This window comes from Chiroxiphia lanceolata, chromosome 26 (assembly GCF_009829145.1).
Source record: "Chiroxiphia lanceolata isolate bChiLan1 chromosome 26, bChiLan1.pri, whole genome shotgun sequence".
Taxonomy (NCBI): Eukaryota; Metazoa; Chordata; class Aves; order Passeriformes; family Pipridae; genus Chiroxiphia; species Chiroxiphia lanceolata.
In genome coordinates this window covers 379,708-391,697 of record NC_045662.1, presented here as the reverse complement: position 1 = coordinate 391,697, position 11,990 = coordinate 379,708, and the positions used below count along the sequence as shown (strand labels likewise).

At 45.5% G+C, this 11,990-nt stretch overlaps 2 protein-coding genes across 2 annotated transcripts; both read left to right on the top strand.

Moving 5' to 3' along the window:
• Positions 1 to 2,645: 2,645 nt before the first annotated feature.
• On the top strand, positions 2,646 to 5,671 carry LOC116798698 (olfactory receptor 10A7-like). Its single transcript, XM_032711289.1, has 2 exons — positions 2,646 to 2,916; positions 4,721 to 5,671. Exons 1-2 carry the CDS (start codon positions 2,899 to 2,901, stop codon positions 5,669 to 5,671), a joined length of 969 nt encoding a protein of 322 aa, XP_032567180.1. The 5' UTR covers positions 2,646 to 2,898.
• Positions 5,672 to 9,333: 3,662 nt separating this feature from the next.
• On the top strand, positions 9,334 to 10,260 carry LOC116798525 (olfactory receptor 14I1-like). Its single transcript, XM_032711021.1, is given in 1 exon segment — positions 9,334 to 10,260. A coding segment is annotated over 1 exon segment (927 nt).
• The last annotated feature ends 1,730 nt before the right edge of the window (positions 10,261 to 11,990 follow it).

Sequence of the window (11,990 nt, the reverse complement as noted above, 5' to 3'; positions counted from 1 at the left end):
CTGCTGCTGCCATCGGAGTCGGCATTTCAGCAGCAGAACTCTTTATTCTGGATGAACTATCTCTCCAGGTTTTGTTTTTTCTTCCTGTCTCTCCTTTGTTTCTGGGCTGGAAAACATAAACAGGCTGGAAAAAACCACACTGGGCACTCTCTTCCGGGAGTGTTTTTGTTTGGTTGGTGGTGGATAACCTTTTTGTGGGTAAACCATTCCCTCTTTTGTACAATCTTTTATTATTGTTGTTATGATTCTTGTGGTTTCCTCAGTAAATTGTGATTCCAACTTATAATCTCTCTGAGTATTTTTCCTCTGCTATGGAAAGGGGGCAGCTTGAGTGGGGTTAATTTCCCCCCTGGGTTTTTAAACCAGCACAACCATTAATTGTATTGCTTTTTGTAGGCTCATGAAAGAAAGAAAGTAGGAAGCAAGGAAGGATGGAAGTGGAAGAGGAGGGGGAAAAAGGCAAGGGAAAGGGGCTGTTACAACCCACCCCAGAGGGCAAGGGGAACTCAGGTTCTTGTTAATAGATCCCTTGGGGTGGATTAGAGTGAAGTAACACTGAATGGTTGGTGTTTCTAAATATATATATATATATATATATACTGGGGGGTTGTTTTAGAAAAAATTGGCTGCAAAGGAAAGCAGATTTTGGTTATAGTTATCTATAGTAATACAGCAAGATAAAAGCATAAAAATAACACTTAAGAAAATGTGTAATGGAAAAGAAAGAAAGAGAAAGAAAGGATAAGAGTAGAAAGATCTCACCACCCAAGGATGCTGCGACAAGGCTTCATCGTTGCAATTTTGATGGCACAGTGATGAAGGTGATGGTCACAGTCTTGACCCATTGGGGATGGGGGAAGCCCATGAAGCACAAAATTCTGTGGGTTAATACACGCTCAGATTTTGGTGGAGCACCCAGGTACCTCCCTTGGCAGGGCAGGGGGGAATTTTACACTGTCTGATGTAACGCTGTGGATCATGTTAAGTCCTCTGGTGAAAGCCCCAGAAATAAGTTGGGGGTGCTTCAGGGGTCTTCGATGGTTCTTCGAAGACATGACAGCTGTCTCACATCAGCATAGTTGAGCCAATTATGCCCCATCAGAAGTGATGAATAATGTGAATGTCCCAATACATTCCCCAGGGTGGGGGCAGTTTTTCAACTGAGCCCGTTGTGAAAGGGATGACAATCGGCCTGGTAAAATGCGCTATCCTGCCTCTGCAGGGTCTGCTTCTTGTGAGCCTTCTCCCTTACCTGGCTCAAAACCTAGCCTCCAGTGCTGGCTGCTCACCCCCTCTGTCTTACACAGAGCAGAGGTTTCGCCACCATGCACAAAACACTGTCCTCTTTCCCTTTGCAAACCCGGCCCCAGTAAAACACCCCTCACATGGCTGGTTGTTTTGAGTCATTTGAACCTCTCACAGGAGTAAATGATTCAAAGATGACAAGTAGTCACTTAAGACTGAAGATTGAAATGTGAGCAGCTGGAGTTGAATGAAATTTCTACAAGAGACAGCATGGCCCCTAAAGGCACCCAGTCAAATTAAACAAAGGCAGGAGGCTTTATCAGACTAATTCTGTCCTTGGAGTCACATATCCCTTGATGTTCCCAGATATTTCTTAGAGCTTTTAGGTTAAAAATTGATCACCAGCTGGCTCGGGATGCACAGTTCATAGAGTTAGACATGTAAGACATGACATGCCTACGCCTGAAGGAGTCTCTCCTGTCCCACTTTACAGGCAAGGGAGGGAAAACTGCCATTCGGAATAGCATTTCAACTGCTACTGCAAGTGTGTAATTGGTTGGGGACATCCCCTTGCCCTCAGAGGGAGCATAGTTCTGAACCACCATCCCTGACCTGCCTAAAATCAGCTGAAATCAATCCCACCCACAGGGGAATTAGGGCTTTCAAGAGACTCTTCTTAAACCTGGAGTGAGTCATGTGTGGTGGTTTGGGCTAGGCCTTCCTTGGTGACCAGTTTGCAACCAAGGAAGGGTTCAGATCTACCCAGTATTCCCTACGATTTTTACGTAAGCCAGACTATAAGAAGAAAGGAGGAGAGGCCTTTGCTCTCTTTCCTTCCGGCGGCTTGGAGGTGCAGGTTCCCTGCTGTTGAGTCTGCCGTGTTGGGGAGCGAGGCCTGGTAAGACCTTGTCGACCTTGGGAGGCGGAGGTTGCCGGTGATCGTCCCGGAGCGACTCTCGGTTGTCCCAAGGAGAGTGGTGGGATATTTCTTTGCTAACTCTTTAGTTCCTAGATCTCGGTCTACTGATTGAGATATATATATATTTTATTTTGGTTTTGTTCCCTTTCCCTTCCCCCTTCCCTTTCCCTTGTGAAATTGTATATATTTTAAATTGTATATATTCCAATTGTAACATAAGTGCAAATATATTTATATATATCACTTTAGCTGTCTCTCTCTCTCGTTTCGAGTTTTCTTAGTTGGTTGTTTTTCTCCCTCTTCTCCCTGAGGTTTTGGGGGGGGGGGACACTTCTGGTGGTAAGGTTTGAAAACTTGGCAGGGAGGCAGCTTCAAACCATATCATCATGTGTCAGAGGCAGCTCAGCTGTTCACTTCTTGGGAAAAAAAAAGAGACGCATTGAGGTTGCTGCCTTTTCAGCTGCAGCCAGTTCAACGGAGTTGAAACAAATCTAAAAATTCCTTTTTTTCCTCTCAGTGAGGCAAGGCTTTGGCTGACTTTCTATGGAGTATGCCATGTACTAATATCAACAGATTGCTCAAGCTGTGGCAGGAGATCATTTGCACTTAAATATAACTTTTAACCTGCAACTTAAGCTGACCGTAGGAATCATCAGCCCAACGCTATCCCTAATGTAGGAAAACAAGGGAAATACTTGTATCCAAATTTGCGTGACCCACATTGGAGGAATTGGATGGCAGAACTGTTGCAGGTAGGACACTTGAAACTGTTTATTGTGAATGTATAAAGCAAATACAAGGAAGAACTAAGGCCAAAACTTAAAGGGCCTCAGAGCCACTACGCACGAATTACACAAATTGAGAGTTGTGTCTGAGAGGTGTTCTGCGTTAGGAAATAAAAACTAACCTGTCAGTGAAACAATGACTGCTGTGAGGGATGTTGACTTAAACAAAGAACTAATGCTCAAAGCCATAGTCTAAAACTTTCATATGGGTTCGAAGAGCAGAATCAAGAAGCTTCCGCTTCAGCCACATGGATCTAACAATTAAGAAAACCAGTGTGAATGGGTGCCAGTGGAGAATGCAGGGAGTTTTTTATGTCATTCTCTATCTGTCATGCACAGGCTATATTGGGATATCACTCAAAAGTGTCTTCTTTCATTTCTACGTTAATGGAATCAGTCAAACCCAGAAAGATTCCTTTTAAATACACCAGACCATTAACTGTCTGAGAATTTTAGGAGTTTAGTTACTATGATTACAAGTTAAGGTTGCCTGTGGCTCCAGAATCTACAGCTTGCACCTTCATGTTCATGTCAAAAAACCCACAGACAAAAGAGGGCAAGTTGTAGCCAAAAGAGAAATTAGACGGAGTCAGTCCGAGGAGTGACTGAGTCATGGCAGGGTTGTGTGCTCTGCTCTTGCTTTGACAGCGTGTCCTTCTCTGGGTGCCAGGTCTGTTGAGATGACGTGTCTGAAGGGCACACAACTAACGCCCCCTTCCTCCTGTGCGTCAGGCTAATTTCTTCTTTCTTTCAGTGCGTCGGTTTCCCATCTCAGACATTACGAGCACACAGAGCTGCCACGGCTGGTCCAGCACTGCCTGAATTTGCCCCTGGCCTTGCACCCACAGCAAAACTGCTCGGGAGAACGGGCAAATGTCACTAATGAAGTGAATGGTGCTGAGCTTCACCCTCTGCACTTTCTTACCATTCTCTGTGGGCACCTCTCCCTGTAATTTTTCCTTCTTCCTTTGCCTGCCTGCAGACAGAATTTGGGTTTGGTTTACTTTGGTGCTGCCTTCTTTGGTCTGTGGGTGTTTCAGTTGTCAGCTGGGCTTTCCTCCAGTGACAGGAGTTGGCTTAGGTCTTCCCTTCACAGCTTCTGGTTCCTCCATTTGAGGGTGCTTTCCCCAGAGCTGGGCTCTTTGAAGTCTTTCTGTCCCACCGACAGCTGGGGAGTGACGTGAATATGAGCCAAAGCCTCCCACAGCCTGAGCTTCCCTGGCTTTCACCTAAAGTTGAGTTGCTCTAAAGGTAACTTTGGATATCTCAGAGGAAGCTGCCTGCCCTGTCAGTTCCACTCTGTAGAAAAAGCCAGGTCCCAGCAGAGTGCAAGGAGCAATGCCCACTGCTCCCTATGTAGCAAAATGGTTATTCTTTCTTAGGTCTGTGGGTGTTTCAGTTGTCAGCTGGGTGTTCCTCTCAGTGCAGAAAGTGCCTATGGGACCAGCTGGGAGCACAGACCTGACATTTGAGGGGAGCACATATTCTCGGCAATTAACCCTATGCCCAGAATGGAGCCAGCCCTTAAATGCTAACTCCTCATAGTCGAAGGCTTGGTCACTGTCCCAAACAATGCCACTTGGAGAGCACTGACACTGCACACTCCCACTACAGTCGTTGCCTTCTTACTTTGCTCAACTCAGCCTGTTCTACAGTTACACCCTTTGATCCAGCAGCTCTCCAGCAGTTCCCAAGAGACTCTTTGAGTAACTGGCTGAAGCACCGTCATGTGACTACAGCTCTGATAGTCTGTCTGCTTGATTCCTCCCAGATGGAGTCAACAGAGGAAACAGAATCAGGAAACCACACTCTGCTGACTGAATTTGTCCTCTCTGGATTGTCCAGCCGCCCAGAACTGCAGCACTTGCTGTTCTTCACATTCTGCTTAGTTTACACCATGACTGTCGTTGGGAACCTTCTCATCTGCGTGGTCACGGTGCACCCCACCCTCTGCACGTCCATGTACTTCTTCCTCCGGGTCCTGGCCTTCCTGGATGTTTCCACAGCATCGACTGTTGTCCCCAGGATGCTGGTAAGTTTCCTGTCGGAGGACAGGAGCATCCTCTACATGGGCTGTGCCACACAGCTCTACTGTGTGATTTTCTTCGGAGCCGCTGAATGGTACCTTTTGGCAGCCATGGCCTATGACCGTTGCGTGGCCATACGCAACCCCCTGAGATACACTGTCATCATGAATGCCAGAGTTTGCCTTTCCTTGGTCCTGCTGTCCTGCTGCAGTGGCAATGTTGTGTCTGTGGTGCAGACAGCTTGGGTGTTCACGATGCCCTTTTGTGGGCCCAGGAAGATTAACCACTTCTTCTGTGACATTCCCCCGCTCATCCTGCTCTCCTGCACTGACACCTCGCTGTATGAAAAGCAGATGGTTGCAGCCACAGCGCTGGTCATCTTCACGCCATTCTGCCTCATCCTGGTGTCCTATGCCTGCATCATCTCCAGCATCCTGAAGATTTCCTCTGCAGAGAGCAGACACAAGACCTTCTCCACCTGCTCCTCACACCTTATTGTTGTAATATTGTACTGTGCAAGTGGAACCTTGAATTACTTACGACCGAATTCCCATAATTCACAAGACACTAAGAAAGTTGTTGCTGTCATATACACAACCATAATTCCCATGTTAAACCCCCTGATTTACAGCCTGAGGAATAAAGAAGTGAGAGAAGTACTAATCGTAACTATGGCTGTGTTGGTGAAGAAATAAGTCTGTTCTGGCCCATGAATGTGTGTATTAAAAATCTTATTTCCATTTTTGGTGTGTGTGTAAGGTTCACCAGCTCAGTGGACACAGCAGAATCAAAGAGAAATTTCACATAGTGCAGGGCCAGAGGAAATGGCATGAAGCTGTGTTGGGAAGGATTAGGATAGATACTAGGAAAAGGTTCTTCATCCAGAAGGTGGTCAGACTCTGGAACAGGCTCCCCAGGGTGGTGGTCACAGCCCCAACCTTCCAAAGTTCAAGAAGCATTTGAACAATACTCTCAGGCCCATGGTGGGATTCTTGGGGTGTCCTGTGCAGGGACACAAGTTGGATTCAGTGACTTTTGTGGTTCTCTGGCAATTCGGGAGGTTATGTGATTCTCTGAGTCTAAGAAAGCACCTTGGGATTCATCTCCACTAAGGTGAGTCTTCTGCTGTCAGAAATCAACATACACCTTAAGAAACCTAAATACAGATTTAATGCAACTGTACCCCCCTAGGGATAAATTTCCACGTTCTCTGTAGTTGCTGTTTTGGATACAACGATGGGGCCTGTGGATGTAACCCATGGCATACATGAAACTTATGCTTCTTTGCAGTGATACTCTGTGTGGAAGTGCTCTAGATGAGATGAGGTTGTCTAATTTTGAATTTTGAGGTATCTGAGTAGTTTCAGACTATTGCTGAGTCTTCTTGAAAGTCAAAGGAATGTAATGAAGAACTCCAGAAGGAAAGCTGGCCCAGTTCTATGTCTCCCTCTATGATTATATCCTTATGCCATTAGTTATAAAAGCATCCAAGACAACTTATTCCTGGTTCCATACAGGGACTTGTACATTCCCCTCAGATCGATGGTGCGGGAAAATGTGGTTTCCGGAAAGGATAAACAGTCAGGAAGCATGGGAGCAAAAAGAATAATAGAATCCACAGACACGACATGTCTGTGACTCCCATGGGAATAAATTCTGTCACCATGGCATGGGTTTGCAAATGAAAAGTCTCTAAGTATCTGTATCTAAGAGCTTTCCAAAGGGACAAAGGAATACACAGCATTCTCTCTGTGGATGGAGTTTAGTGACCTGCTATGAGCACAGGTTTCTGTTGGGATAGGGCTGTATTACACTCAACTATGAAACCACACGCTGTGCTTATATTGGGGTGGCACGGCAAGGGTTGAGGGTGGAAGGGGAGCTGCAGAGGTGTCCTCAGTGAGAAGAGAGCAAGAGGTGCCCCCATGTCAGACAGAGCCAAGACTCCAAGACGGACCCACCACTGCCAAAAACAGAACCAAAGAGCAATGGTGGTGGTGGCTCTGTGATAACAGACTGACACTGCACAGCAGCTGTGAGAGAGGAGTGAGAAATTGTGAAACATCCCTACAGACACTGAGGTGAGAAAAGAAGGTGGGGGAGAAGGCATCCCAGGTGGCAGGCAAAGAGTCCCTTGACCACCGTGGAGAATCTCAGAATCACAAAATGGTTCAGGTTGGAAGGGGTCACAGTGGGTCATCTGGTCCAGCTCAAGTAGGCTCTTCCTTGAGCACATTGCACAGGATTCAATCCAGACAGTTCTGGAATATCTCCTGTGAGGGAGAATACACAGCCTCTCTGGGCAATCTCTTCTTCATTTGCTCTCTCTGGATCACAAGCCCCACGCAGCTGTGAGCCCGGGCTTTCCGGCTTTGCTCTTTTCCGCTTACTGTGGCAATAGATGTTTATGCATCTTCATACATGTTTTCTTTCTCCTTGGAGCTCGACTGTTTGGCCAAACTGCTCCCCTGATAGATCTGCTTGTTTTCCTGTGTATCCCAAAGGACCATTTTCATGCTTGAAGGAGATTTGCCTTGAAGACCTGTTGAGCTCTCTTGTGCTCCTTTGCCCTTTACAGAATATACCTGTGGGATCTCATCTACTGTTTCCTTGTCGGGATGGGAGGCTGGCATCATCCTGGGATCTGTCAGCAGAAGACTAGCCAGGAAATCTAGGGATGTGATTAGTGCGCTTTACTCAGTACTCACCTGACGACACCTACAATGCTGCATCCTATCTTGGGCTCCATAAGAGAAGGAAAATGGGGATATACTGGACTGACATGCCAGGAAGGAGGTTGGGGCTTGAGGACAAAACCTACAATAGGAATCTTTCCCACAAGTTCCCAGTTGGCCCACTGCCCACCCATAGAATTGCTGCTCCTTCACATAGAAGGAAACCCCTTCCCTCTGTCCCTGCCTGTCTTTCCTGTACATCCCTCATGTGGCGCAAAATTGGTCAAATGAAGAGCTCAGGTACTCCAGGGACATCAGGGTTGTGCTTGCAGAGCTCTGACAAGCTTCTGGTTATGTGTAGCCATGTGGCAGAGAGCCCAGTTTTATGCTGTTTCATCTTTCTTGAGCGTCTCCCCCCCTCATTCCCCTGCCCCATGGATTCAGCGCACAGAGCCCTGTGCCCCCTCCAAGGCCACTTTGAGCATTTTGCTCCATATTTACTCCCCCTGCAAAATGTTCAAGAAAAAAAGTTAATTTTGCAGGCACTTGTAACATTTTGTAAAAGCTAATTAGAGACCATAAATGGTTTTTCTCTTTCAGACTGGATGTGCCCTACAGCAATAGGATGAATTCTCGTGTGGAGATGGGTGAATCTCTGACTGAGAAGAAAAGTAGGGACCTAGAAGACTTAAGTATTCATCTAGCCAACAGTTTTGAGATCTAGAATTGTCCATTTAGATCCAGACTAATCATATTGCACTCCTTTTATTAGCAGAAGTGGTTATTTTATTAGCAATAAAAGAGGGTTTTGCAGTCCATCCTCAGCCAGGACATTTACACGAGGTCACAGGAATCCACTCTGATGTTTTCTCTCCAGTAATCAAGGGAGATTGTCTCCCGTGAAAAACATCCTACAGTGGGAGGCAGATTCTTAAATGTGTGTTTAGCATGTTTTGAGATGCCCTGAGGTTGCTAATATATTTGCATGAAGCTGCTGATTACCTGCCACTTTCTGAAAATCCAAGAGGGGAAGTACATCTCAACTGGCACTTTCTAACTCCATTTAGGCACCAGGATCCCATTAGCAAAGGCTGAAGTCACACCCCATAACAGGTGATATTAGCAGCTCTGACTGCTGTTGGGAGAAATACATTGAAAGGTCCATGTTGGGTCACTGCAGACACGTTTGGACTCCTGTTTCTATCTCTACATATTTCTGGGGTAAAAATCTGCTACACTGGGTTTTCATCACGGAGATTATGGGATCTCATCATACATATATATAGGTATGTATGTATAAATATGAACATGAACATATATTAAAATAATTATAGGAAATATGAGCAGTGTTTATATACACATATATAGAGAGAGACATGCATATAAAACTTCTATGTAATACACATATATAAACCATATGTAGACTAGACATATATGTGTATACATATAGTATATACGTGCATAGATGTGTATTTCATATATGGAACTGTGATTACTGAAGGATTTGTTTCTGACAGTTTGGTACATCATGTGGGATTTGTGAACTTTGTCTTCAGTGAGCAAAACATGTTTAGGGCAACTGTGAAATTCATATGGTGGAGAGACTACAGAGCAGATCTTCAAGTCTCAACCAAAATCCCTGACTTTCTCTTCACAGTTTTCACCAACACACTGGAAAGAAAATGTTTAACCAAAGCACTGTGGCTGAGTTCCTTCTCATGGGATTCTCTGACACTCGAGAACTGCAGATATTCCACTTTATGTTATTTCTGACTGCCATGGTGGGAAACTTTCTCATTATTGTGGTTATAGCTGCCAGTAATCACCTTCACACCCCCATGTACTTCTTCTTGCTGAATTTGTCCATCTTAGACCTTTCAACCATCTCTGTCACCCTCCCAAAGTCCATGGCCAATTTTCTATGGAATACCACATCCATCTCCTGTTCCGGCTGTGTTGCCCAAGTCTTTTTCTTCCATGTTTTTGGCGCTGCTGAACTTACTTTACTGACTGTCATGGCATATGATCGTTATATTGCCACCTGCAGACCTCTTTACTACAATATCATCATGAAGGGGAGCACTTGCAGCCTCATGGCAGTCAGTGCATGGCTCAGCTGTGTCCCTTACTCTGCTCTCCACACTGGGAACATCTTTTCTTTAACCTTCTGCAAGTCCAACATTATTGAACAGTTCTTTTGTGAAGTTCCATAGCTTCTCAAGCTTTCCTGTTCTCATTCATATTTTAGTGAAGTTGGGGTTCTTACATTTAGTTTTCTTTTAGTTGCCCTCTGTTTTGTTTTTATAAGTATGTCTTATATTCAGATTTTCACTGTGGTTTTGAGAATTCCTGTCAGGGAAATCCAGCGTAAAGCATTTTTAACCTGCTTCCCCCATCTCATTGTGGTCTCTATGTTTGTTAGCACTGGTTCTTTTGCCTACCTTAAGCCTGTCTCTAACTCCCCATCAGCTCTGGATCTCACAGTTTCTCTTTTCTATTCTGTGTTGCCACCAGTGATAAATCCAGTCATTTACACCATGAGGAACAATGACATCAAAGCTGCCATGCAAAAATTAACTGGCTGCAGATTATTATACAGAAATAAATAGGGTTTTTATCAGGCTTCCTCTATGTTCCAGGAAATGAGCACTTCATGAGCAAAGGTTCAAGGGTAAGTCCTATGAGGAGCACCTGAGAGAGATGGGGTTTTCTAGCCTGGAGAAAAGTAGGCTCAAAGGAGACCTTATCGCTATATACAAATACATGAAAGGAGGTTGTAGCAAGGTGTCTATTCTCCCAGGCAACAAGTGATAGAATGTGAAGAAATAGCCTTAAGCTGCAGCGGGGGAGGTTCAGGTTGGACATTAGGAGGAATTTCTTCATGGAAGGGGTGATCAGGCATTGGAAGAGGCTTCCCAGGGAGGAGATAGAGTCACCATCCCTAGAAGTGTTCAAGAAATGAATGGATGTGGCACTTAGTGCCATGGTCTAGCTGATAAGGCAACTGGATTTGTCAAAGGTTGGACTTGATGATCTCAGAATCATTTCCAAACAAAATGATTCCATGATTCTGTGATTAATTTTCCAGTAGCAAACAGTTTATATCACTGTAATGAGAGGAAAATATTGACCTATTTTTGAAGAAGATTTTGTAAAGATTTCATTATACATGCAATTTTGACCCGCTGATGGCAACAGCTTTCACAGAATGATATATGGAATGGAACGGAACAAATCCAGGGTAATGCTCACAAACCCTTTGTGCATACCTGCCTGCCTATGTCTCTATCTCACCTTCTCTTTGCTTTATATCTGCTTATAGAATATAATTTATAATTGGGCTCTTTTATAAAAGGGACACACCTCAATGTGTGTGTATATGTGAGAATCATGGAATGAATGACAGGATCCCAGAATGGGTCAGGCTGGAAGGGACCACAGTGGGTCATCTGGTCCCACCTCGCTGCTCAAGCAGGGTCAACCCAGAGAACCTGGCACAGGATTGTGTCCAGATGGTTCTGAAATATCTCTAGTGAGGAAGACTCCACAACCTCTCTGGGAAATCTGTTCCAATGTTCAGTCACCTGCACAGTTGTATTGGGTCTGGCTGAGCTGGAGCTCATTTCCCCACAGCAGCCTGCTGAGGAACCATCACACATCCCCAAGCCCTGCTCCTCAGGAGTGGCCAACCATGGCTGCTCATGGGAAGCAGAGAACAAACCCTGCTGTCTTTGGCTTCTACGCGCGCAAACTTCGCTTTACTTTTTTGCTTTAAATAAACTGCCTTATCCCAACCCACGAGTTGTTTCTTTTCCCGCCTTACTCTCTCCTCTGCCCTGCTGGGAAGGGGAGTGATAGAGAGGCTGGGTGGGCACCTGGCGTCCTGCCAAGCTCAATCCACCACAACAGTAAAGAAGTTCTTCCTCATATTCAGGTGGAACTTCCTGTGCATCAGTTTCTGCCCATGGCCTTTTGTCCTATTGCTCAGCACCCCTAAGCAGACCCTGGTCCCTCCTCCCTTCAGACACTGACAGATATTGTTGAGGTTCCCTCTCAGTCATCTCTCGAGGTTGAACAGGCCCAGCTCCCTCAACCTGCCCTCATAACAAAGATGCTCCAGTCCCTTAACCATCTCCACAGCCTCCACTGGACCTGCTCCAGGAGCACCATGTCTCTCTTGTGCTGAGGAGACCAGAACTGGACACAATGCTCCAGATGTGCCTCACCAGGGCTGAGTAGAGGGTCAGGATCACCTCCTTGACCTGCTGGTAATGCTCTTCCTAATGTACCAAGCATCTCATTGGTCTTCTTGGCCCCCAGGGCACACGGTTGGTTCATA